Raw genomic sequence first — 27,808 nt, 5'->3', positions numbered from 1 at the left:
AGTTCTTTGAGGAAGTAACAAGGAAGTTAGACAATGGATATGATTTATTTAGATTTCCAGAGGACCTTTGACAAGCTGCCGCATTGGAGACTGTTAAATACGTTAAGATCCCATGGTGTTAAGGGTAAGATCCTGGTATGGATAGAGGATTGGCTGACTGGCAGAAGACGGAGTATAAAGGGGTCTTTTTCAGGATGGCAGCCGGTGACTAGTGGTGTGCCTCAGGGGTCTGTGCTGGGAGCACAACTTCTCACAATATACATGAATGATCTGGAAGAAGGAACTGAAGCCACTGTTGCTAATTTTGCTGATGATATAAAGATCTGCAGATGAGGAAGCAGGCGGGCTGCAGAAGGGGACAGTCTAGGAGAGTGGGCAAAGACGTGGCAGCTGGAATACAATGTGGAAAGGTGTGAGGTTATGCACTTTGGAAGGAAAAATGGAGGCACAGACTATTTTCTAAATGGGGAGATGCTTAGGAAATCAGAAGCACAATGGGACTTGGGAGTCCTTGTTCATGATTCTCTTAAGGTTAACGTGCAGGTTCAGTCGGCAGTTAGGAAGGCAAATGCAATGTTAGCATTCATGTCGAGAGGGCTAGAATACAAGACCAGGGATGTACTTCTGAGGCTGTATAAGACTCTGGTCGGACCCCATTTGGAGTATTGTGAGCAGTTTTGGGCCCCATATCTAAGGAAAGATGTGCTGACCTTGGAAGGGTTCAGAGGAGATTCAGAAGAATGATGCCTGGAATGAAGAGCTTGTCGTATGAGGAACGGTTGAGGACTCTGGATCTGTAATCGTTGTAGTTTAGAAGGATGATGGGGGGGGATTTTATTGAAACTTACAGGATACTGCGAGGCCTGGATAGAGTGGATGTGGAGAGGATATTTAAGCTAGTCGGAAAAACTGGAAGCAGAGGATACAATCTCAGACTAAAGGGTCGATCCTTTAAAATAGAGATAAGGAGGAATTTCTTCAACCAGATGGTGGTGAATCTGTGGAACTCGTTGCCGCAGAAGGCTATTGAGGCCAAATCAGGATACTGCGAGGCCTGGATAGAGTGGACGTGGAGAGGATATTTTCACTTGTTGGAAAAACTGGAAGCAGAGGACACAATCACAGAGTGTCTTTAAGACAGAGATAGATAGGTTTTTGATCAATAAGGGAATCAGGGGTTTTGGGGAGAAGGCAGGAGAATGGGGATGAGAAAAATATCAGCCATGATTGAATGGCGGAGCAGACACGACGGGCCAAGTGGCCTAATTTTACTCCCATGTCTTATGGTCTTATGGGAAGTGCAGGGATGAAATAAATAAGGAAATTAAAAAGAGGCCATGAAAAAAGATTAGCAAATAAAGTTAAGAAAAAACCCAAAGATGTTTTACCAATTTATTAATGGTAAAAGGTTAGTCAAGGAAAATGTAGGAAAGGAAATGAAGAAGAGAAGTTGTATGTAGATGCAGAGGATGTGGGAAGGGTTTTAAATGAATGTTGTGTCTTCATGTTTCCAAAGGGTATGGATGATGCAAATATAATAATCATAGAATTTACAGTGCCGAAGGAGGCCATTCGGAAAGAGCACCCCACTTAAGCCCACACCTCCACTCTATCCCAGTAACCTTTTTGGACACTAAGGGCAATTTAGCATGGCCAATCCAACTAACATGCACATCTTTGGACTGTGGAAGGAAATCGGAGCACCCGGAGGAAACCCACGCACACACGGGGAGAACGTACAGACTCCGCACAGACAGTGACCCAAGCACGGAATTGAACATGGGACCTGGAGCTGTGAAGCAACTGTGCTAACCACTGTGCTACTGTACTGCCCAGGAGAAAGACTGAGATATTGGATGGGCTAATTATAAAGCGAGAGCAAATACTTGAAGGGTTGGAATCCTTGAAAGTTGATAAGTCGCCAGTGGCAGATGGATTGTTTCCAAGGCTACTGAAGAAGGTCAGGGTCGAGATAGCAAATTCTCTGAGATTTTCCAGTCCCCTCTAGATACAGGGGAGGTACAGGAAGACTGGAGAAATGCAAACATGGCCCCATTATTTAAAAAGGGATCAAAGGAAATGCTGATAAATAAATTACAGGTCAGGTAGTCTTACGTCCGTGGTAGTGGCAGTGGTCGAATCAATCCGAGAGATCGGCTTAACTTTCACATAGAAAGGCATGGACTAGTTAAGGATAGTCAGCATGGGCTTCCGGTAGCGGCCATGGAGTGAGCAGTTGCTTATTTGGTAGCTCTCGCTCGTGGTGGACTTTAGGGACCTTTTCCCCCGACTTGTGGGGCATTTGATTGGAAAAATTGGAGATTGGCGAGGCAGAGAGGAGGAATTCCCCATCGGTTTATGGAGTTGGGGACCAGAAATAGTTTGCAATGAAGAGATTGTTGGGCACAGAAGAGAGTGGAGTCTGCAGCAGAGAAATTATGACGGAGGGTCAGGAGCTGGGATTGCCGGCCCTGTGGTCAACAGAGCATCTGGTGAAATTCCTTCAGGAGAGCTTCGCCAAGCAAAGACAGGAGTACCTGGAACCGATTAAGACGGGGATTGATTGGGCGAAGCAAAGATTGGAAGCCTAGGACTGTTGATCCAGAAGGTGGCTGAGCACGAAGACCATCTAAATGCGATGGCTGCAGGACAAGGTGGAGGATCTGGAGAACAGGTTGCGCAGGCAGAATCTGAGGATCGTTGGCCTCCCATAGGGCATCGAGGGGTCGGGCACAGATGCATATGTGGCACGTATGTTTGAGAAGCTGCTGGGTGAAGGTACGTTTGCTCGATCCTTGGAAGTGGGCAGAGCTCATAGAGCGCTTGCGAGAGAGCCGTGGATAAATGAGCCAAGGGCAATGGTGGTACGAATGCACCGGTTCCTGGATAAGGAACAGATTTTGAGGAGCTGCATATGGGAGAATAACAAGCTGTGCATTTGCCAGGACTTGGGTGCAGAACTGGCCAAAAGATGTACGTGCTTTAATAAAGTTCAATCGGCCTTCTTCAAGAAATGGGTGAAGTTCAACATGCTGTACCCAGCTTGTTTGTGGGCCACTTACGAGGGTCAAGAACTTTATTTTGGATTGCTGGATGAGGCGATGAATTTTGTTAACAACAGGGGACTGGCAGGTGATGGAAGACATTAGACTTGGGGGCGAGTAACTGTACCTATGCTGCTAAATTTCTTTTCTTTATGGGCTGTGTTTGTCGTGTTTTTGTACCAGTTTTTTTGGGCAGTTGCTCAGTTTTGCATGCGTGTTAATTTTGTTCTTGTGGGGGTTGGTGGGTGGAATTTTTTTCTTTGTGTTTGTTGGGGATTGTAATGTTTTGCACATGTATGTTTGAGCGGGGGGAGGGAGATCAGTGGGGGGTTGGATGCTTGGCACCATGGGCGGGTGCTATCAGGCTAGCTGGGCGGACTAGCTCACGGATGCAAAGTGGGGCGCAAGCAGGTGGCTAGTTTAATATGGGGGGTTGGGATTGTTGTTTTGTTTGTGGGGGGGGGATTTGTTCTGCTGACAGGAGAGGGACTGGCATGGGGGGAAAATTGGAGGTTGAGGACCAAGTATTCGGCGATTGTTGTGTCGGACCATGCCCCACACTGGGTGGATTTACGGATGAGCAAGAAGGGGGGTCAGTGACCGGAATGGAGATTACATATAGGACTGCTATTAGATGAGGGGGTGTACGGGCGGGCGAGGGAGGCCATTCAGAACTATTTGGAGATAAATGATAGGGGGGGGGCAGTATCGGCAGCAATGGTATGGGAAGCGCTGAAGGCAGTGGTTAGGGGGGAGCTAATTTTGGTACGGGCTCATGAGGAGAAGGTGGAGCGGGCAGAGATGGGATAGGCTGGTTTGGGAGATTCTCCAGGTGGACAGAAGATATTCTGAAGCCCCGGAGGCGGGAATGTTGAAGGAGTGGCAAAAGCTGCAGTTGGAGTTTGGTCTGTTATCCACAGGGAAGGCAGTGGGGCAGGTGAGGAAGGCGACGCGGGTGGCATATGAGTATGGGGAGAAGGCCAGTAAGTTTCAGAGGTGGCAGAGAGCAGGGATTGAGAGGCTGGGGGATCTATTTATTGATGGGAGCTTTCCATGTTTAGAGTTTGAGCTGCCGGTAGGGAATGGGTTTCGATATCTGCAGGTAATGGATACAGGACAAAATAGTTCCTAGAACGGGGGTAGGGGAGGCGAAGATCTCAGAAATCTGTACAGAACTTATGGAGTGGGAGGAAACCCAATAGGTGAGCTAAAGCTTAAATGTGAAGATGAGCTTGGAGGGGAGGTACGGGCAGGTCTGTGGAGGATGCTCTGAGCAGAGTCAGCCCGTCCTCATCATGTGCCAGGCTCAGCCTGATACAATTCAAGGTGGTTCACCGGGCACACATGCCAGTGGCCCAGATGAGCAGGTTTTCTGGAGTGGAGGACAGGTGTGTGAGGTGTGTGGGCAGGCCCCCAAACCATGCCCACATGTTTTGGGCATATCCAAAGCTTTGGGATCCTGGCAGGGATTTGCAGATGTCATGTCCACGGTGTTAAAATCGAGTCCACAGGTGCCACTTTTTGGAGTGTCGGAAGATCCAGGAGTCCAGGGGGCGAGAGAGGCTGACATTTTGGCCATTGTCTCTGCCTCCTTGGTAGCACGGAGATAGATATTGCTAGCGTGGAGGGACTCGAAGCCTCCAAAATCAGAGTTAGCGACATGGCTGGGTTTCTCAGACTTGAGAAAATTAAGTTCCTCCTGAGAGGATCAACGTTGGGGTTCATTCGGAGGTGGCAGCCGTTTATCGACATCATCAGAGAAAACTAAACTGTCAGCAGATTCAATAAGGGGATCCATCACAAAAGTAAACGTAACTGAACTGTGGTCACGATCACCAAAGTGCTCACCTACCTCCAAATCTAGCACCTGTCCTGGTTCATTACCCAGTACCAAGTTCAAAGTGGACTCGCCTCTTGTTGGCCTATCTACATACTGTGTCAGGAAACCCTCCTGCACACATTGGACAAAAACGGACCACATGAAACAACTTTCCATTTCCAAGGGCAGCCATCGACCATTACCCTTTGTTTCCTGTTACTAAGCCAACGTTTTATCCTGTTTGCCACATTACCCTGTAGCCCATGGGCTTTTACTGTTTTGACCAAACTGCCATGTGGGACCTTGTCAAACACCTTCCTAAAATCCATGCACACAACATAAGGGGAACCCCTCCCGGGTTAGGGAGAAAGGGGGGAGTAGGGGGAAGTGAGGCTATTTTGTGTCCAGAGTAGACGGGAACAGTGGGAGATGGAGGGATGTGTTACACACTGAACTATGTTTACATTCGTATTTGTATCATTTTTTTTGTTATAAACCCATGAATGCCTTAATAAAATATTTTTTTTAAAAAAAGGATAGTCAGCATGGATTTATTAAAGGAAGGTGTTGCCTCACAAATTTGATTTAATTCTTTGAGGAAGTGACAAGTAGGGTTACACAGATACATAGAAGGTAGGAGCAGAAGGAGGCCTTTTGGCCCTTCGAGCCTGCTCCGCCATTTATCACGATCATGGCTGATCATCCAGCTCAATAGTCTAATCCTGCTTTCTCCCCATAATCTTTGAATACATTCGTCCCAAGTGCTAGATCTAGCTGCCTCTTGAATCAATCTTAAAGCAATGCTTTAGCATCAACTACTTCCTGTGGTAATAAATTCCACAGGCTCATCACTCTTTGGGTGAAGAAATGTCTCCTTATCTGTTTGAAATGGTTTACCCTGAATCCTCAGACTGTGTTCCCTAGTTATGGACACACCCACCATCGTGAACACCTTCCCTGTATCTACCCTGTCTAGTCCTGTTGGAATTTTATAAGTCTCCATGAAAACCCCCCTCAATCTTCTGTACTCCAGCGGGAACATCCTAACCTAGTCAATATCTCCTCATATGACAGTCGCGCCAACCCTGGAATCAGTCTGGTAAACCTTCGCTGCACTCCCTCGAGAGCAAGAATGTCCATCCTCAGGAAAGGAGCCCAAAACTGCACACACTATTCTAGGTGTGGCCTTACCAAGGCCCTGTATAATTGCAGAAACACATCCTTGCTCCTGTACTCGAAACCTCTTGCAATGAAGGCCAGCATACCATTCGTCTTCTTTACCGCCTGGTGCACAATGACACCCAGGTCCCACTGCACTCTCTCCGCTCCCAATTTACAACCACTCAGGTAGTAATCTGCCTTCCTGTTTTTGCTTCCAAAATGAATAACCTCACACTTATCCAAATCATACGGTATCTGCCATTGATTTGCCCACTCGGCCAACCTGTCCAGATCATGCTGTAGGATCTCTGTACCGTGTCACAGTTAACCCTCCCATCCAACTTGGTATCATCTGCAAACTTTGAGATGTTGCATTTTGTTCCCGCATCCAAATCATTAATATCTATTGAGAATAGCTGGGGTCCCAGCACCGATCCCTGTAACACCCCACTACTTACTGCCTGCCAATTTGAAACGGACCCATTAATTCCTTCTCTTTTTCTATCCACCTTAATACACTTTCCCCAATCCCATGCGCTTTAATCTTGCACAATAATCTCTTATGCAGGACTTTGTCAAACAAATGATGAAGGTAGTTCAGTGCATGTTGTGTGCATGGATTTTAGGAAGGTGTTTGACAAGGTCCCACATGGCAGTTTGGTCAAAACAGTAAAAGCCCATGGGCTACAGGGTAATGTGGCAAACAGGATAAAACGTTGGCTTAGTAACAGGAAACAAAGGGTAATGGTCGATGGCTGCCCTTGGAAATGGAAAGTTGTTTCATGTGGTCGGTTTTTGTCCAATGTGTGCAGGAGGGTTTCCTGACACAGTATGTAGATAGGCCAACAAGAGGCGAGTCCACTTTGGACTTGGTACTGGGTAATGAACCAGGACAGGTGCTAGATTTGGAGGTAGGTGAGCACTTTGGCGATCGTGACCACAGTTCAGTTACTTTTACTTTTGTGGTGGAAAGGGATAGGTATATACCGCAGGGCAAGACTTATAGCTGGGGGGAAGGCAATTATGATGCAATGAGGCAAGACTTAGGATGCATAGGATGGGGAAGGAAACTGCAGGGGATGGGCACAATTGAAATGTGGAGCTTGTTCAAGGAACAGCTACTGCGTGTCCTTGATAAGTATGTACCTGTCAGGCAGTGAGGAAGTGGTCGAGCGAGGGAACCGTGGTTTACTAAAGTAGTTGAATCACTTGTCAAGAGGAAGAAGGAGGCTTATGTAAAGATGAGACGTGAAGGTTCATTTAGGGCGCCTGGGAGTTACAAGTTAGCTAGGAAGGACCTAAAGAGACAGTTAAGAAGAGCCAGGAGGGGACGTGAGAAGTCCTTGGCAGGTATGATCAAGGATAACCCTAAAGCTTTCTATAGGTATGTTAGGAATAAAAGAATGACTAGGGTAAGAGTAGGGCCAGTGAAGGACGGTAGTGGGAAGCTGTGCGTGGAGTCCGAGGAGATAGGAGAGGTGCTAAATGAATATTTTTTGTCAGTATTCACGCAGGAAAAAGACAATGTTGTCGAGGAAAAACTAAGATACAGGCTATTAGACTAGAAAGGCTTGAGGTTCACAAGGAGGAGGTGTTAGCAATTCTGGAAAATGTGAAAATAAATAAGTCCCCTGGGCCGGGTGGGATTTATCCTAGGATTCTCTGGGTAGCTAGGGAGGAGATTGCTGAGCTTTGATCTTTGTCGTCATTGTCTGCAGGAATAGTGCCAGAATACTGAAGGATTGCAAATGTTGTCCCCTTGTTCAAAAAGGGGAGTAGAGACAACCCCGGTAACTATAGACCAGTGAGCCTTACTTCTGTTGTGGGCAAAGTCTTGGAAAGGTTTATAAGAGATAGGATTTATTATCATCTAGAAAGGAATAATCAACATGGTTTTGTGAAGGGTAGGTCGTGCCTCACAAACCTTATTGAGTTCTTTGAGAAGGTGACCAAACAGGTGGATGAGGGTAAAGCAGTTGAAAATGAAAAATGAAATGAAAATCACTTATTGTCACAAGTAGGCTTCAAATGAAGTTACTGTGAAAAGCCCCTAGTCGCCACATTCCGGCGCCTGTTCGGGGAGGCTGGTACGGTGTGGTGTATATGGATTTCATAAAGCGTTTGATAAGGTTCCCCAGGTAGGCTATTGCAGAAAATATGGAGGTATGGGATTCAGGGTGATTTAGCAGTTTGGATCAGAAATTGGCTAGCTGTAAGAAGACAGAGGGTGGAGGTTTATGGGAAATGTTCAGCCTGGAATTCAGTTACTAGTGGTGTACCACAAGGATCTGTTTTGGGGCCACTGCTGTTTGTCATTTTTATAAATGACCTGGAGGAGGGCGTAGAAGGATGGGTGAGTAAATTTGCAGATGACACTAAAGTCGGTGGAGTTGTGGACAGTGCGGAAGGATGTTGCAGGTTACAGAGGGACATAGATAAGCTGCAGAGCTGGGCTGGGAGGTGGCAAATGGAGTTTATTGCAGAAAAGTGTGAGGTGATTCATTTTGGAAGGAGTAACAGGAAGACAGTACTGGGCTAATGGTAAGATTCTTGGTAGTGTGGATGAGCAGAGAGATCTTGGTGTCCATGTACATAGATCCCTGAAAGTTGCCATACAGGTTGATAGGGTTGTTAAGAAGGCGTACGGTGTGTTAGCTTTTATTGGTAGAGGGATTGAGTTTCGGAGCCATGAGGTCATGTTGCAGCTGTACAAAACTCTGGTGCAGCCGCATTTGGAGTATTGCGTGCAGTTCAGGTCGCCGCATTATAGGAAGGGTGTGGAAGCATTGGAAAGGGTGCAGAGGAGATTTACTAGAATGTTGCCTGGTATGGAGGGAAAATCTTATGAGGAAAGGCTGATGGACTTGAGGTTGTTTTCGTTAGAGAGAAGAAGGTTAAGAGGTGACTTAATAGGGCGTGGAATGCCCTGCCTGCAACAGCAGTGGACTCACCAACATTAAGGGCATTTAAATGGCCTTATGGGTGATAAGGGAATAGTGTAGATGAGCTTTACAGTGGTTTCACAGATCGGCGCAACATCGAGGGCTGAAGGGCCTGTACTGCGCTGTAATGTTCAATGTCCACCGGGCTCGGTGTTGGGACCCTTACTGTTTATATATTAACAATTTGGATGAGAACATAGGGGACGTGATTGCAGACAACATGAAGATTGGCCTATTGGTGGACAGTGCCAAACGGGCGATATTCATTACCTATGTCACGTTTGCTTACCTTTAATACGAAAGGGGGGCATACTTGGTCTTATGATCTTACGTGAATGTTGCTCGCAGGAAGAGAGGGCAATGTGCATATCAGGTGCAAACTTCAGCTTGTTACTATGCAGCAGCGTAGTCTTTTCATTTGGAGTCAGCTATGAGGCAATAACTGATTCTTGGGTCTCAACCTCAAAAGGAATATTTCACCCACCTTTCAAAATCTGAAACTCATTTGCCAGTACTTCTCTGCATAAAACACAATTGTGCTTTGCACGCTTATTTGCACTGGCACAATTGACAGAACCATACCTCGAAAAATCATCTTTATACTGCTTTGTTCCGAGTTAAATTTTTTCTTTGTCGACTGTTAACCAGATGCCCTGGAGCTCTGTACAGAGCTAACACTAGCACTGCTCTGTCCTGCTGTGGACTCTACTGAGAAGCTCCCTCCAGCAGATTCTGTTGTGAGTTCCTGTCCAGTAGGTACCTTGCCTATTTGTGTCTCAGGTTGTCTCTTACTTGTAAGAAAACAATTCATCCATCATCACAGTCCACTTGCCTTTCTTGCCAGGAGCTGGGAAATGGAAGAATCTCTCCTCCGTTATTTGGTGCCAAAAGCACGTAAATGAAGGCGGTTGACCTTAAGTGTGCGAGCGGGGCGCGTGACAAGCTCAGTGCTGCTGCTTCTGGACGGAAGAGTGCACACAGGCTCATTTCTTTTCATTGAAAAGCTGGCAATGCCGCCATTTTCAATGAAAATGCCGGTAGTGCCCATTGGACAATTCTACAGCAATCGGGACCGCTGTGGGAATGCTCCGTGACCCTCCCAATAACTTGCCACGACCCACCCACAAGTCTCAACCCTCACTTTGAAAAACCTTGGTGTGGAGGATAGCTATAATCTCCAAAACGATATAAATGGGTTGGTGGCGTGGACGCGAATGTGACAGATGGAATTTAACACAAGAAGTGTGAGATCATGCATTTAAGAAGGCCAAACAGCTACAGGGAGTACTCAATAAATGGGAATATACTAAGAGGGGTAGATGAAATGAGAGATCTTCGTGTGCAAGTACATAGGTTCCTAAAGGCAGCAGTGCAAGTAGACAAGGTTGTAAAGAAAGCATATGGAATGCTCTCCTTCATTGTCAGAGGTATAGAATATAAAAGTAAAGATATAATGTTGGAATTTTATAAAACACCGGTGAGGCCACCACTAGAGTATTGTGTGCAGTTCGAGACACCACATTATAGTAAGGATGTAATTGCTCTGGAGAGTGCACAAGAGATTTACAAGAATGTTGTCAGGCCTACAAAAGTGTAACAAAGAGGATAATTTGGATAGGATGGAGTTATTTTCCTTGGAATAAAGAAGGCTGAGGGGTGACTTAATTGAGATGTACAAAATTATTAGGGGAGAGATGAGTGGACAGGATAAAATAGTTTCCCTTGGTGGAGAATTTTAGAGCCGGGGACATAGATTCAATATAAGTGACAGATTCAATATAAGTGACAGAAGGTAAAGTGGAGACATGAGGAAGATATTTTTTACGCAGTGGGTACTGGGAGTCTGGAATTCGCTGCCTGAGTTGGTGGTGGAGGCAGAGACCCTAAACTCTGTAAAAAGTACCTGAATCACACCTTAAGTGCTCTAAGCTACAGGGTTATGGACCGGGTGAAGGAGGAGAAGGATAAGAAAGGGCACCTGGGTGCCCTCGGGTTGTCATGGACAAGGTAGGCCGAATAGTCTCCTTCTATGCTGTAACATTTCTATGGTTCTATAACAATTTGTATTTAGAACATAGAACATAGAACGATACAGCGCAGTACAGGCCCTTCGGCCCACGATGTTGCACCGACATGGGAAGTCAAAAACTAAAGGCCATCTAACCTACACTATGCCATTATCATCCATATGCTTATCCAATAAACTTTTAAATGCCCTCAATGTTGACGATTTCACTACTGTTGCAAGTAGGGATTCCACGGTCTCACCACTCTTTGCGTAAAAAACCTACCTCTGACCTCTGTCCTATATCTATTACCCCTCATTTTAAGGCTATGTCCCCTCGTGCTAGCCACCTCCATCCGCGGAAGAAGGCTCTCACTGTCCACCCTATCTAACCCTCTGATCATTTTGTATGCCTCTTTTAAGTCACCTCTTAACCTTCTTCTCTCTGACGAAAACAACCTCAAGTCCATCAGCCTTTCCTCATAAGATTTTCCCTCCATACCAGGCAACATCCTGGTAAATCTCCTCTGCACCCGTTCCAAAGCTTCCACGTCCTTCCTATAATGAGGCGACCAGAACTGTATGCAATACTCCAAATGCGGCCATACCAGAGTTTTGTACAGCTGCAACATGACCTCATGGCTCCGGAACTCAATCCCTCTACCAATAAAGGCCAACACACCATAGGCCTTCTTCACAACCCTATCAACCTGGGTGGCAACTTTCAGGGATCTATGTACATGGACACCGAGATCCCTCTGCTCATCCACACTACCAAGAATTTTACCATTAGCCAAATATTCCGCATTCCTGTTATTCTTTCCAAAGTGAATCACCTCACACTTCTCTACATTAAACTCCATTTGCCACCTCTCAGGGATCTATGGTAAATCTCCTCTGCACCCGTTCCAAAGCTTCCACGTCCTTCCTATAAGAGGCGACCAGAACTGTATGCAATACTCCAAATGCGGCCGTACCAGAGTTTTGTACAGCTGCAACATGACCTCATGGCTCCGGAACTCAATCCCTCTACCAATAAAGGCCAACACACCATAGGCCTTATTCACAACCCTATCAACCTGGGTGGCAACTTTCAGGGATCTATGTACATGGACACCGAGATCCCTCTGCTCATCCACACTACCAAGAATTTTACCATCAGCCAAATATTCCGCATTCCTGTTATTCTTTCCAAAGTGAATCACCTTACACTTCTCTACATTAAACTCCATTTGCCACCTCTCAGCCCAGCTCTGCAACTTATCTATGTCCCTCTGTAACCTGCAACATCCTTCCACACTGTCTACAACTCCACCGACTTTAGTGTCGTCTGCAAATTTAGTCACCCAACCTTCTGTGCCCTCCTCTAGGTCATTTATAAAAATGACAAACAGCAACGGCCCCAGAACAGATCCTTGTGGTACGCCACTCGTAACTGAACTCCATTCTGAACATTTGCCATCAACCACCACCCTCTGTCTTCTTTCAACTAGCCAATTTCTGATCCACATCTCTAAATCACCCTCAATCCCCGGCCTCCGTATTTTCTGCAATAGCCGACCGTGGGGAACCTTATCAAACGCTTTACTGAAATCCATATACACCACATCAACTGCTCTACCCTCGTCTACCTGTTCAGTTACCTTCTCAAAGAATTCGATAAGGTTTGTGAGGCATGACCTACCCTTCACAAAACCATGCTGACTATCCCTAATCATATTATTCCTATCTAGATGATTATAAATCGTATCTCTTATAATCCTCTCCAACACAGTGAATACTGACGAAAAGTATTCATTTAGTATCTCGCTTATCTCCTCAGCCTCCACACACAACTTCCCACCACTGTCCTTGACTGGCCCTACTCTTACCCTAGTCATTCTTTTATTCCTGACATACCTATAGAAAGCTTTTGGGTTTTCCTTGATCCTCCCTGCCAAAGACTTCTCATGTCCCCTCCTTGCTCGTCTTAGCTCTCTCTTTAGATCCTTCCTCGCTTCCTTGTAACTATCAAGCGCCCCAACTGAAACTTCACGCCTCATCTTCACATAGGCCTCCTTCTCCCTCTTAACAAGAGATTCCACTTCCTTGGTAAACCACGGTTCCCTCGCTCTACCCCTTCCTCCCTGCCTGACTGGTACGTACTTATCAAGAACACGCAATAGCTGTTCCTTGAACAAGCTCCACATATCCAGTGTGCCCAACCCTTGCAGCCTACTTCTCCAACCTACACATCCTAAGTCATGTCTAATGGCATCATAATTGCCCTTCCCCCAGCTATAACTCTTGCCCTGCGGGGTATACTTATCCCTTTCCATCACTAACGTAAAGGTCACCGAATTGTGGTCACTGTCTCCAAAGTGCTCACCTACCTCCAGATCTAACACCTGGCCTGGTTCATTACCCAAAACCAAATCCAATGTGGCCTCGCCTCTTGTTGGCCTGTCAACATATTGTGTCAGGAAACCCTCCTGCACACATTGTACAAAGAACGACCCATCTAATGTACTCGAACTATATCTTTTCCAGTCAATATTTGGAACGTTAAAGTCTTCCATAACAACTACCCTGTTACTTTCGCTCTTTTCCAGAATCATCATCGCCATCCTTTCCTCTACATCCCTAGAACTATTAGGTGGCCTATAGAAGAGGTGATCTCTCCTTTCCTGTTTCTAACCTCAGCCCATACTACCTCGGAAGAAGAATCCCCATCTAGCATCCTTTCCGCCACCGTAATACTGTCCTTGACTAGCAGCGCCACACCTCCCCCTCTTTTTCCCCCTTCTCTGAGCTTACTAAAACACCTAAACCCCGGAACCTGCAACAACCATTCCTGTCCCTGCTCTATCCATGTCTCTGAAATGGCCACAACATCGAAGTCCCAGGTACCAACCCATGCTGCCAGTTCCCCAACCTTATTTCGTATACTCCTGGCATTGAAGTAGACACACTTCAAACCACCTACCTGAACACTGGCACCCTCCTGCGAAGTCAAATCTGTGCTCCTGACCTCTATACTCTCAATCTCCCGTACCCCAAAACTACAATCCAGGTTCCCATGACCCTTCTGAATTAGTTTAAACCCCCCCAAAGAGCACTAACAAATCTCCCCCCCAGGATATTGGTGCCCCTCAGGTTCAGATGTAGACCATCCTGTCTATAGAGGTCCCACCTTCCCCAGAAAGAGCCCCAGTTATCCAGAAATCTGAATCCCTCCCGCCTGCACCATCCCTGTAGCTCCCTAAAGGCCTGCCTGACATCCTTGTCCCCTTTCCTACCTATGTCGTTAGTGCCAATGTGGACTACGACTTGGGGATGCTCCCCCCCCCTTAAGGACCCGGAAAACACGATCCGAGACATCACGTACCCTTGCACCTGGGAGGCAACATACCAAACGTGAGTTTCTCTCGCTCCCACAAAATCTCCTATCTGTGCCCCTGACTATTGAGTCCCCAATTACTAATGTTCTACTCCTTTCCCCTCTTCCCTTCTGAGCAACAGGGACAAACTCCGTGCCAGAGGCCCGTACCCCATGGCTTACCCCTGGTAAGTCGTCCCCCCCCCACATGTATCCAAAACGGTATACTTGTTACTAAGGGGAACGACCACAGGGGATCCCTGTACTGACTACTTACCCCCAGCCCTCTCTCCATCACCCATCTATCTTTATTCTTTGGTGTAACTACCTCCCTGAAGCTTCTATCTATGACCCCCTCTGCCTCCCGAATGATCCGAAGTTCATCCAGCTCAAGCTCCAGGTCCCTAACACGGTTTTTGAGGAGCTGGAGTTGGGTGCACTTCCCACAGATGAAATCAGCAGGGACACTGACACCTCAAACATTCTGCAGGAGGAGCATTGTACTGCCTTCCCTGACATCACCTCTAGATTTTAAAAAACAACAAGAAAAAGAAAGGAAGAGCTTACTGGGACAGTGCACCTTGGAGCAGCACGGTAGCATGGTGGTTAGCATAAATGCTTCACAGCTCCAGGGTCCCAGGTTCGATTCCCAGCTGGGTCACTGTCTGTGCGGAGTCTGCACATCCTCCCCGTGTGTGCGTGGGTTTTCTCCGGGTGCTCCGGTTTCCTCCTACAGTCCAAAGATGTGCAGGTTAGGTGGATTGGCCATGCTAAATTGCCCGTAGTGTCCTAAAAAAAAGTAAGGTTAAGGGGGGGGTTGTTGGGTTACGGGTATAGGGTGGATACGTGGGTTTGAGTAGGGTGATCATTGCTCGGCACTACATTGAGGGCCGAAGGGCCTGTTCTGTGCTGTACTGTTCTATGTTCTATGTTTACCTGATATTCCCTCAAACCCTGCTCCCGTTGAAAGGTAAGCAAATTTATAGCATACCTTCATAATAAGAAAACACCCCATGGGGCTACAATTGAGTGCAGTCAGACACAAGTTGACACTACAGTAAAGAATATTTGAAGGGGGCTGGGGGCCGGTTTAGCTCAATTGAGTGGTTCGTGATGCAGAGCAAGGATAGCAGCACGGGTTCAATTCCCGTACTGGCTGCGGTTATTCATGAAGGCCAATTCAGGTCAAGCACATGGATGTTGCGGACTTTGGCGAGTTAGGATGTGGGCAGCAGATTTTTTGATGAAATCAAGTTCACAGAAGTTGGGAAAATTTTAGACCAATCAGAAGAGCATGAAAATAGTTGAGTTTAGAGGTAGCAGTCTGTTTACTTACTGTCTGTGAATTAGTAAGCTATTTTATTATACAATGTTTATCATTTAATTTTGAAAGGTTGGAGAAGTGCAGGGTGATGTGTAGAAACGTGACACCCAGTTCAAATCACAAGGGCCCTCAGGCTTCACTACAGTATAATTAGATATTGGGCATTCCTGGGAGAAACTTTACTGATGTACTGAGAGGGGTAAACTAGGAGGTGCCTCATTGGAATGTTAGAATTACATGGGAAGTCTCCTGGTTGGATTCGGTTTGAAGGTCTGCTAGTTGGAATCGGAGAGGCTACAGATTTGATAGACTATTCTACTTTACTGACAGTGAACCAACAAGGGCACTGGCGCTGTTTTGAATTCACATCGACTCTGTCTTCTGGGACAGTGCACCTTGGGTTGGTTATTGAAGGACATGTCCTGAGGGGTCTGCACTCAAAATGGTACCATTTTGCAATATCGTCACAATCGTAACTTTGATTTGCATTTAGATGCAAAAATGTACAGAAATTGTGGAATAAGATTAAGTTTTATAGTACCAACATTCCAACACATCTAATATTTAATTCTTTTGCAGATTTGCTTCTGCACCAAGTGTTTACAGTCAGGTTTTTAGGCTCAATAGAAGCAAGAACCGACCAGAGTAATGAGTTGATCTATGAGACAATGAGGCAGGTTTTGGCCACACGAGCAATCCATAATGTCTTCCGTATGACGGAGTTTCAGATGGTTGTCAGCTCACGGGATCTGAGGTAAATCATCATACAACTGCTTTTGTTATAAAACTTTTAACTACAAACTGCACTTTCCTTTCAGCCCAAGACTTGACTTTTGGAATATTAATTTGCATATTTCGTATCAGACTATGCAATGTGTGCACGATTCAGTAAAACACTATGTTCAGCTTTGTGTTTAAAGATGAAAATAAATTATGACATGTAAGTCGACCCCCTTTTTTGGATGGATTTTTCAGGGCTTCATAGGGCGACTTGTACGCCTTCGGTAGTTAGATTAAAACATGCTTCTGCTTTCAGAATTTGGACTTTTAATATTTACTGTATATGTTTCTCAACAAAGAACGAAGAAAAGTACAGCACAGGAATAGGCCCTTCGGCCCTCCAAGCCTGTGCCGACCATGCTGCCCATCTAAACTAACATTTTCTACACTTCCGGTATCCATATCCCTCTGTTCCCATCCTATTCATGTATTTGTCAAGATGCCCCTTAAACGTCACTATCGTCCCTGCTTCCACCACCACCTCCGGCAGCGAGTTCCAGGCACCCACTACTCTCTGTAAAAAAAACTTGCCTCGTACAGCTCTTCTGAACCTTGCCCCTCGCACCATAAACCTATGCCCCATAGTAATTGACCTCTCTACCCTGGGAAAAAGCCTCTGACTATCCCCTCATAATTTTGTAGACCTCTATCAGGTCGCCCCTCAACCTCCGTCGTTCCAGTGAGAACAAACCGAGTTTATTCAACCTCTCCTCATAGATAATGCTCTCTGTAATGAACTCCAATTGGCTTTATTGGTTGGCCAATTGGTGTATGAGCTCCCTCAATGATAGCTCATTGAGGGGGCCCATATAAGCACCTGTGTAGGCTTTGTGAGCCAGTCTTTAATTGACTGGACTGCTAGCAGCACTGTTTGTAGCTGCTCCTGTAATATCGTTATTGTAAATAAATATTGGTGTGGTGACGGAACTCCTGCCTCCCGTGGATTACTACAGTCTCCATACCAGGCAACATCCTGGTAAATCTCTTCTGCGCCCTCTCTAAAGCCTCCATATCCTTCTGGTAGTGTGGCGACCAGAATTGAACACTACACTCCAAGTGTGGCCTAACTAAGGTTCTATACAGCTGCAACATGACTTGCCAATTTTTATACTCAGTGCCCCGGCCAATGAAGGCAAGCATGCCGTATGCCTTCTTGACTACCTTCTCCACCTGTGTTGCCCCTTTCAGTGACCTGTGACCCTATAAACCTAGATCTCTCTGACTGTCAATAGTCTTGAGGGTTCTACTATTCACTGTATGTTCCCTATCTGCATTAGACCTTCAAAAATGCATTACCTCACATTTGTCTGGATTAAACTCCATCTGCCATCTCTCCGCCCAAGTCCCCAAACAATCTAAATCCTGCTGTATCCTCTGACTGTCCTCATCGTTATCTGCAATTCCACCAACCTCTGTGTCGTCTGCAAGCTTACTAATCAGACCAGTTACATTTTCCTCCAAATCATTTATATATACTATGAACAGCCAAGGTCCCAGCGCTGATCCCTGTGGAACACCACTAGTCACAGCCCTCCAATCAGAAAAGCACTCTTCCATTGCTACTCTCTGCCTTCTATGACCTAGCCAATTCTGTATCCATCTTGCCAGCTCACCCCTGATCCCGTGTGACATCACCTTTTGTACCAGTCTACCATGAGGGACCTTTTCAAAGGCCTTACTGAAGTTCATATGGACAGCATCCACTGCCCTACCTGCATCAATCATAGAACATAGAACAGTACAGCACAGAACAGGCCCTTCGGCCCTCAATGTTGTGCCGAGCCATGATCACCCTACTCAAACCCACGTATCCACCCTATACCCGTAACCCAACAACCCCCCCTTAACCTTACTTTTATTAGGACACTACGGGCAATTTAGCATGGCCAATCCACCTAACCCGCACATCTTTGGACTGTGGGAGGAAACCGGAGCACCCGGAGGAAACCCACGCACACAGGGGGAGGACGTGCAGACTCCACACAGACAGTGACCCAGCCGGGAATCGAACCTGGGACCCTGGAGCTGTGAAGCATTTATGCTAACCACCATGCTACCCTGCTGCCCCCATCTTTGTGACCTCTTCGAAAAACTCTATTACGTTAGTGAGACACGACCTCCCCTTCACAAAACCATGCTGCCTCTCACTAATACATCCATTTGCTTCCAAATGGGAGTAGATCCTGTCTCGAAGAATTCTCTCCAGTAATTTCCCTACCACTGACGTAAGGCTCACCGGCCTATAGTTCCCTGGATTATCCTTGCTACCCTTCTTAAACAAAGAAACAACATTGGCTATTCTCCCGTCCTCCTGGAGGACCTGAAGACAGTGACGAACATTGTACAATTTGTGAACAAAACAAGACAATGGAGTTGGGCAACTATGATGAGATCATGGAACGAGTGCTGGGAACTCAGGAAACCGAGACAAGAGCAGGCCGCATATGTGTAATCGAGCCTTTAAATAGCTCAGCCACCCTGATAACAGTGTGCTTGCGTAAAAAGAGTAAAAAAAGTAAGGGAGAAGGGTCAGGAAGAGGGCGCAGGCCGGAGTAAGGGAGAGAGGCCAGGAACAGATCCCAGACAGGAGACCGGGAGATGCATCAGGAAGAGGTCCCAGGCAGGAGACTAGGAGAGGCGTCAGGAAGTGGTCCCAGACAGGAGACCGGGAGAGGCATCAGGAAGAGGTCCCAGGCAGGAGACTAGGAGAGGCGTCAGGAAGAGGTCCCAGGCAGGAGACTAGGAGAGGCGTCAGGAAGTGGTCCCCTACAGGAGACAGGGAGAGGCGTCAGGAAGAGGTCCCAGGCAGGAGACCGGGCGAGGCGCCAGGAAGGGTAGCAAGGGCAAAGACAGGGTGAGGCCTCAGGAAGAGGTCCCAGGCAGGAGACGGGGAGAGGCGTCAGGAAGAGGTCCCAGGCAGGAGACGGGGAGAGGCGTCAGGAAGAGATCCCAGGCAGGAGACAGGGTGAGGCCTCAGGAAGAGGTCCCAGGCAGGAGACGGGGAGAGGCGTCAGGAAGAGATCCCAGGTAGGAGACAGGGAGAGGCGTCAGGAAGAGGTCCCAGACAGGAGACAGGGAGAGGCGTCAGGAAGAGGACCCAGGCAGGAGACTAGGAGAGGCGTCAGGAAGTGGTCCCAGACAGGAGACCGGGAGAGGCATCAGGAAGAGGTCCCAGGCAGGAGACTAGGAGAGGCGTCAGGAAGAGCTCCCAGGCAGGAGACTAGGAGAGGCGTCAGGAAGTGGTCCCCTACAGGAGACAGGGAGAGGCGTCAGGAAGAGGTCCCAGGCAGGAGACAGGGCGAGGCGCCAGGAAGGGTAGCAAGGGCAAAGACAGGGTGAGGCCTCAGGAAGAGGTCCCAGGCAGGAGACGGGGAGAGGCGTCAGGAAGAGGTCCCAGGCAGGAGACGGGGAGAGGCGTCAGGAAGAGATCCCAGGCAGGAGACAGGGTGAGGCCTCAGGAAGAGGTCCCAGGCAGGAGACGGGGAGAGGCGTCAGGAAGAGATCCCAGGTAGGAGACAGGGAGAGGCGTCAGGAAGAGGTCCCAGACAGGAGACAGGGAGAGGCGTCAGGAAGAGATCCCAGGCAGGAGACAGGGAGAGGCGTCAGGAAGATGTCCCAGGCAGGAGACAGGGAGAGGCGTCAGGAAGAGATCCTCTACAGGAGACAGGGAGAGGCGTCAGGAAGATGTCCCAGGCAGGAGACAGGGAGAGGCGTCAGGAAGAGATCCCAGGCAGGAGACAGGGCGAGGAGTCAGGAAGAGATCCCAGGCAGGAGACAGGGAGAGGCGTCAGGAAGAGATCCCCTACAGGAGACAGGGAGAGGTGTCAGAAAGAGGTCCCAGACAGGAGAGACGTGGAGAGGCGTCAGGAAGAGATCCCCTACAGGATACAGGGTGAGGCCTCAGGAAGAGGTCCCAGGCAGGAGACAGGGAGAGGCGTCAGGAAGAGATCCCCTACAGGAGACAGGGAGAGGTGTCAGAAAGAGGTCCCAGACAGGAGACAGGGTGAGGCCTCAGGAAGAGGTCCCAGGCAGGAGACGGGGATAGGCGTCAGGAAGAGATCCCAGGCAGGAGACAGGGAGAGGCGTCAGGAAGAGATCCCCTACAGGAGATGGGGAGAGGCGTCAGGAAGAGATCCCAGACGGGGAGAGGCGTCAGGAAGAGGTCCCAGATAGGAGAGACAGGGAGAGGGTCAGGAAGAGGTCCCAGACAGGAGACAGGGAGAGGCGTCAGGAAGAGGACCCTGACGGGAGACAGGGAGAAGCATCAGGAACAGGACCCTGACGGGAGACAGGGAGAAGCGTCAGGAAGAGGTCCCTACAGGATACGGGAAGAAGCCTCAGGGTGAGGCATCAGGAAGAGGTCCCAGACAGAAGGTGGGGAGAAACTTCAGGAAGAGGTCCCAGACAGGAGATGGGGAGAGGCCTCAGGAAGAGATCTCAGACAGGAGACAGGGAGAGGCATCAGGAAGAGATCCCAGGCAGGAGTCTGGGAGAGGCGTCAGGAAGAGGTCCCAGACAGGGAGAGATGTCAGGAAGAGGTCCCAGGCCAGAGACTGGGAGAGAGGTCACGGTGAGGGGTCAGGAGGAAGATCCAGCCCGGAAACGGGGAGAGAAATCAAGGAGAGGGGTCAGGAAGAGGACCCAGGCCGGAGTCGAGGAGAGAGTCAGGAAGAGGACCCAGGCCAGAGATGAACAAAGAAAATTACAGCACAGGAACAGGCCCTTCGGCCCTCCCAGCCTGCGCCGATCCAGATCCTTTATCTAAACCTGTCGCCTATTTGCCCAAGGATCTATTTCCCTCTGATCCCCGCCCGTACATATATCTGTCTAGATGCATCTTAAATGATGCTATCGTGCCCGCCTCTACCACCTCCGCTGGCAAAACGTTCCAGGCACCCACCACCCTCTGCGTAAAAAAACATCACGCGCACATCTCCCTTAAACTTTCCCCTTCTCACTTGAAATCATGACCCCTTGTAATTGACACCCGTACTCTTGGAAAAAGCTTGTTGCTATCCACCCTGTCCATACCTCTCATAATTTTGTAGACCTCAATCAGGTCCCCCCTCAACCTCCGTCTTTCCAACGAAAACAATCCTAATCTACTCAACCTTTCTTCATAGCTAGCACCCTCCATACCAGGCAACATCCTGGTGAACTTCCTCTGCACCCTCTCTAAAGCATCCACATCCTTCTGGTAATGTGGAGACCAGAACTGCACGCAGTTTCCAAATGATGCCTAACCAAAGTCATATACAACTGTAACATGACCTGCCAACTCTTGTACTCAATACCCCGTCCAATGAAGGCAAGCATGCTGTATGCCCTCTTGACCACTCTTATCGACCTGCGTTGCCACCTTCAGGGTACAATGGACCTGAACTCTCAGATCTCTCTGTACATCAATTTTCCCCAGCACTCTTCCATTGACCGTATAGTCCGCTCTTGAATTAGGTCTTCCAAAATGCATCATCTTGCATTTGCCTGGATTGAACTCCATCTGCCATTTCTCTGCCCAACTCTCCAATCTATCTATATTTTGCTGTATTCTCTGACAGTCCTCCTCACTATCTGCAACTCCACCAATCTTAGTATCATCTGCAAACTTGCTCATCAGACCACCTATACCTTCGTCCAGATCATTTATTTATATCATAAGATGGGGAGAGGGGTAAATCTCTTCTGCACCCTCTCCAAAGCCTCCACATCCTTCTGGTAGTGCAGTGACCAGAATTGAACACAGTTTCCAAATGTGGCCTAACCAATGTCCATATAATTGTAACATAATGTTTGAGCTTTTATATTCGATAACCCATCCTATGAGGGAAAGCATGCCATATGCTTTCTTTTCCACCATTTCCACCTCTACTGTCACTTTTAAGGATCTGTGGGCTTGCCCGCCCAGTTCTCTGTGTCTCTATGCGCCTGATGGGGCAGCAGGGTAGCATGGTGGTTAGCATAAATGCTTCACAGCTCCAGGGTCCCAGGTTCGATTCCCGGCTGGGTCACTGTCTGTGTGGAGTCTGCACGTCCTCCCCCTGTGTGCGTGGGTTTCCTCCGGGTGCTCCGGTTTCCTCCCACAGTCCAAAGATGTGCGGGTTAGGTGGATTGGCCATGCTAAATTGCCCGTAGTGTCCTAATAAAACTAAGGTTAGGGGGGGGAGGGGTTGTTGGGTTACGGGTGTAGGGTGGATACGTGGGTTTGAGTAGGGTGATCATGGCTCGGCACAACATTGAGGGCCGAAGGGCCTGTTCTGTGCTGTACTGTTCTATGTTCTATGTTCTATGATGGTTCTGCCATTTATTTTATTGTTTCTGAATTGGATCTACCAAAATGCATCACCTCTTGTTTGTCCAGGTTGAATTCCGTCTGTTGGTAAGAAGTACAGGGAAGATGTGAGGACGAACATTTTTATCCAGGGTGTGATGTTCTGGAACTGGTTGCCCAGGTGGAAACACATCAAGGATGTCAAAAGAAAATTTGGTGTCATTGAGGGAAATAAACTTGCAGGGATAGAGCTGGGAAATGGGCCTGGCTGGTCTACAGAGAGCCAGTATAGTCTCAGTAGGCTGAAAGGGATCCTCCTATACCAGTGTTTTTCCAACATTTTTTCCCGGTATCCATTGTTGCCAACTGGCCGACCTTTAGGACCCACGCTAGCTGACGTATGTCACCTGCGCCGACCTACCTGCGCAACCCGCACCAGCTGACCTGCGTGACCCGCGCTGGCAGACCATGCCATGTTCACCCTCACTTGAGTCAGGTTCGAAGGAGGAGAGGGCAATGTGCATATCAGGTGCAGACTTCAGCCAGTTCTTTTGTTTCATCTTTATGAAAACGGATAATGTGACCTCACACATGTTGGTTGTCATGAAGAGCAATAGCAACAAAATGCTTGTTTTACTCAGCACTGGATACACCTGGGAGATGCTACTCTGGAATGCTGACAGCCTCTTGTGCTGTTGATGTGTTTTTAACGTGGTATCACAGGTCAGCTACAGCAGCATAGTCTTTTAATTTGGTGTCAGCTATAAGGCAATAACTGAGTCTGGGGTCTCAACCTCAAGGAACTTTTCATTCACTACCTCTTTTTCAAAATCTGAAACTTATCCTCTCAGTTGCCAGTGCTTCGCTGCATAAAACACACCTGGGCTTTGCGTCTTTATTGCATTGGTTCAATTGGCAAACCCACTCACAGAAACATAAAAAATAGGAGCAGGAGGAAGCCAATCGGCCCTTCGAGCCTGTTCCTTCATTCAAAATGATCATAGTTGATCATCCAACTCAATTGCCTAATCTTGCTTTCCCTCCCAGATCCTTTGATCCTTTTCGCCCCGAGTGCTATATCTTGAAAACATACAATGTTTTGGCCTCAACTACTTCCTGTGGTAACAAATTCCAGAGGCTCACCACTCTTTGGAGAACCTTGTATTCAAGAAATCATCTTTATACTGCTTTGTCCCCAGGTTAGGTTTCTTCTTTGTAGGCTGTTAACTAGAGGCTCTGGAGCTCTGTACAGAACAAACACTGAGACTGCTCTGTCCTGCCCTGGATTCTCCTGAACCGCTCTCTTCAGCAGATCCTGTCCAGTAGGTATACTGCCTATTTGAGTCTCTGGCCATCTCTTAGTTTTAAGAAAACGATCCATCTTCACAGTCCTCTTGCCAGCAGCTGCAAAGTGGAAGCAGCTCTGCTCCATGATTTGGTGCAAAAAGCACGTAAATGGAGGGTGCTTGACGTCAAGTGTGCATTCAGGGCAAGTGACCTACTCTCTGCTGCTGCTTCCAGCCAGAAGACTCCACACAGCTTCATTTATTTTAATTTAAAGGGCTGCTGTGTTCACTATTCCCATTAAAAAGAGCTGCAAGCAGCCGTTTAGCGATCCTCCCAACACCTACCCGCAACCCAACCCCGGGTCATTACCTACACTTTAAAAAACCCATCGTATACCATTCTATCATTCCTCCAGCCTCGCAACCTTCCAAGATATCTGCATTTTAAAAATTCTAGTCTCTTGAGTAACTCCGATTTTAATCATACTATTCATCCATCCATTATAATTCCTTTAGTTATCTCGTCCCTAATGCTTCTAAATTCCTTCCCAAAATCTCTCTGCCTCTTACTTCGCTTTTCACCTTTACACCGTTAAACATTTCACCTTTAAACATTCTTTTTGATCGAAGTATTTGACCACATTTTGGATTATCTTGCCCAATAACCTCATGTGGCTCGGTGTCACATTTTATTCTCTAATCCATTGGGACAGTTTATTATGTTATAGAGACTATATCAGCTGCTGTTGCCTTCATTCTGAAGGTGTATTAATGACACTCATTTGCAAATTTAAAAAGGACAAGGATTAAATATTAAATTCAATCATTTGAAAGGTTATATCAACAATGCTTGTGTTAATTGAAGGCAACTGTTTGTTGACAACCCCCCCCCCCCCCCCCGCCCCAACATGCACACACTTTCAAATGAAGACTGTTACTGGGAGGCACTGGTAAACAATTGTTCCTATTTCATGCTGGACTCTAATATGGATTTAACTTGCTTATTATTTTTTCTTTTTCTTCAAATATAACATTATAAAAATTATATATAAAACAAGCAACTTTAAAATTTGCTTTTTTAAGTGGGATTGACTATTAATTGTACAGCAATCACAGTTTGAATACTAATGTGAACATTTAATTTGTCCTCGTGACGTTTGTGTGTAAAATTAAGAATAAAAACAACCGGGGTAATGACCGAGGCTGTCAACTACATTTTAGACGGTAGTTAAATTAATTATATTTGGTTACAGATTCATCGATCCACAAACGCAAATTACAAAAGCAAGTGTGAGTAACTTCTACTCCTTCTACTCTTTTGCCTTCTCTGCAAGTGTTCTCTCTACTGTGACTTCAACTGTTATTGAAAGTTCCTGCGAAAATGTTTTTTTGAGTCATTAACCTTTGTACATGAAGTTTCATCATTTACTCTTAAATAAAGGATTTTCACCCTTTGAATGAAGCTACCAGTATACTAGCCCCTCTGTTCTGATGTGAAACACTGTTTTCTGCCATCAGGACTTTACTGTGTGGACATGTTTTGCATTTTAATTTTCTTTAAATGTTGCAATTAAATGCGAGATGTTGATAGAAGAAATGACAACTGTAAGCGAGATTGAAAAGAAGTAACATTACAAAGCTGTAGTGAGGATGATGTATTATTGGTATTTCATTGTGGCCTGTGTTTTCCAGTTTTCTCTCAATGATGTGACACTATATGCTACTCATGAAGATAACAAGAGATTAATTGGGTTTGTGGCACGAGTTTCTGATTCTCTCTCCGAGAGCAAAGCTTTACTGAACTGCTGCATTTTTGAAACAAATGATGACGGAGATGAAGTAAGTCAGTCTGTCTATATAGCTGCATTTTGTAATGATGCACAGAATCCAGTGTTATTCATTTCACTCAGTCTATTAGTCCATGGTTTCAACCTCTGTCAATCTGTCACCTTTCTCCACATTCAGCATTGAGTTAAAGCTGGTGTTTGATCTATCCTGCTGAACATAGAACATTACAGCGCAGTACAGGCCCTTCGGCCCTCGATGTTACGCCGACCTGTGAATCCACTCTAAAGCCCATCTACACTATTCCCTTATCGTCCATATGTCTATCCAATGACCATTTGAATGCGTTTAGTGTTGGCGAATCCACTACTGTTGCAGGCAGGGCATTCCACGCCCTTACTACTCTGAGTAAAGAACCTACCTCTGACATCTGTCCTATATCTATCTCCCCTCAATTTAAAGCTATGTCCCCTTGTGCTAGACATCACCATCCGAGGAAAAAGGCTCTCACTGTCCACCCTATCTAATCCTCTGATCATCTTATATGCCTCAATTAAGTCACCTCTTAACCTTCTTCTCTCTAACGAAAACAGCCTCAAGCCCCTCAGCCTTTCCTCATAAGATCTTCCCTCCATACCAGGCAACATCCTGGTAAATCTCCTCTGCACCCTTTCCAATGCTTCCACATCCTTCCTATAATGCGGCGACCAGAATTGCTCACAATACTCCAAATGCGGCCGCACCAGAGTTTTGTACAGCTGCAACATGACCTCATGGCTCCGAAACACAATCCCTCTACCAATAAAAGCTAACACACCGTACGCCTTCTTAACAACCCTCTCAACCTGGGTGGCAACTTTCACCCATGCTTCTACGCACTCCTCCAGATCATTTATAAAAATGACAAACAGCAGTGGCCCCACTGTGGTACACCACTAGTAACTGGACTCGAGTCTGAACATTTCCCATCAACCACCACCCTTTGTCTTCTTCCAGCTAGCCAATTTCTGATCCAAACTGCTAAATAACCCTGAATCCCATGCCTCTGTATTTTCTGCAATAGCCTACCGTAGGGAACCTTATGAAACGCTTTACTGAAATCCATATACACCACATCAACTGCTTTACCCTCATCCACCTGTTTGGTCACCTTCTCAAAGAACTCAATAAGGTTTGTGAGGCACGACCTACCCTTCACAAAACCGTGTTGACTATCTCGAATCAAATTATTCCTTTCCAGATGATTATACATCCTATCTCTTATAAACCTTTCCAAGACTTTTCCCACAACAGAAGTATTATCAGAATGGGTGGAAGAGGTGATTGCCCCAATAAAGGGCATTATTAAAGTCATCGGTCGAGGTGTGGGAGCAAGGAGAGAGGATGAAGGGGTTGGAGGAGGAACTGTCCCAACATAGCGACCAGTTCACCTCGATGGTTGAGGAGCTGCGAAGGTGGATGGAGCAAAATTTGTAAGGAGCATTCAGGAGGGTTTCTTGAAACAATATGTAAATAGCCCAACTCGAGAAGGGGCCATAGTAGAGCTGGTGCTGAGGAATGAGTCCGGCCAGGTGATTGAAATTTCAGCAGGAGATCATTTCGGGAACAGTGATCATAATTCTGTAAGTTTTAAGCTGCTTATGGATAAGGACAAGAGGGTGGTCCTCAGGTGATGGTGTTAGACTGGGGGAAGGTTAATTACAACAGCATTAGGCAGGATCTGGAGAGTGGTGACTGGACGAGGCTGTTTGAGGGGAAATCAACATCCGGCATGTGGGAGGCTTTCAAATGTCAGTTGATTGTAATTCAGGACCGGCATGTACCTGTGAGGATGAAAGATAAGGGTGGCAAGTATAGGGAACCCTGGATAACGAGGGATATTGTGAATCTTGTCAAAAAGAAAAAAGAAGCATTCGTAAGGTCTAAAAGGCTTAGGACAGATGAAGCCCTTGAAGAAAATAAAGAAAGGAGGAAGGAACTTAAGTTAGGAGTTAAGAAGTCTAAAAGGGGTCATGAAATGTCGTTGGAAACAGGAT

General features: G+C 46.9%; 1 protein-coding gene across 1 annotated transcript in view; it reads left to right on the top strand.

Moving 5' to 3' along the window:
- The window catches only part of appl2 (adaptor protein, phosphotyrosine interaction, PH domain and leucine zipper containing 2), a 170,492-nt gene that overhangs the window by 129,490 nt on the left and 13,194 nt on the right, over positions 1-27,808 (top strand). The window contains exons 16-18 of the mRNA XM_038810881.1: positions 16,233-16,407; positions 25,241-25,277; positions 25,680-25,826. Coding sequence (XP_038666809.1) covers positions 16,233-16,407; positions 25,241-25,277; positions 25,680-25,826 — 359 coding nt within the window. The remainder of the gene's footprint in view (positions 1-16,232; positions 16,408-25,240; positions 25,278-25,679; positions 25,827-27,808) is intronic.

This window comes from Scyliorhinus canicula, chromosome 11 (assembly GCF_902713615.1).
Source record: "Scyliorhinus canicula chromosome 11, sScyCan1.1, whole genome shotgun sequence".
NCBI classification, from domain to species: domain Eukaryota; kingdom Metazoa; phylum Chordata; class Chondrichthyes; order Carcharhiniformes; family Scyliorhinidae; genus Scyliorhinus; species Scyliorhinus canicula.
The sequence above is the reverse complement of the archived record's forward strand: the minus strand, read 5'-3'. Positions and strand labels throughout refer to the sequence as shown.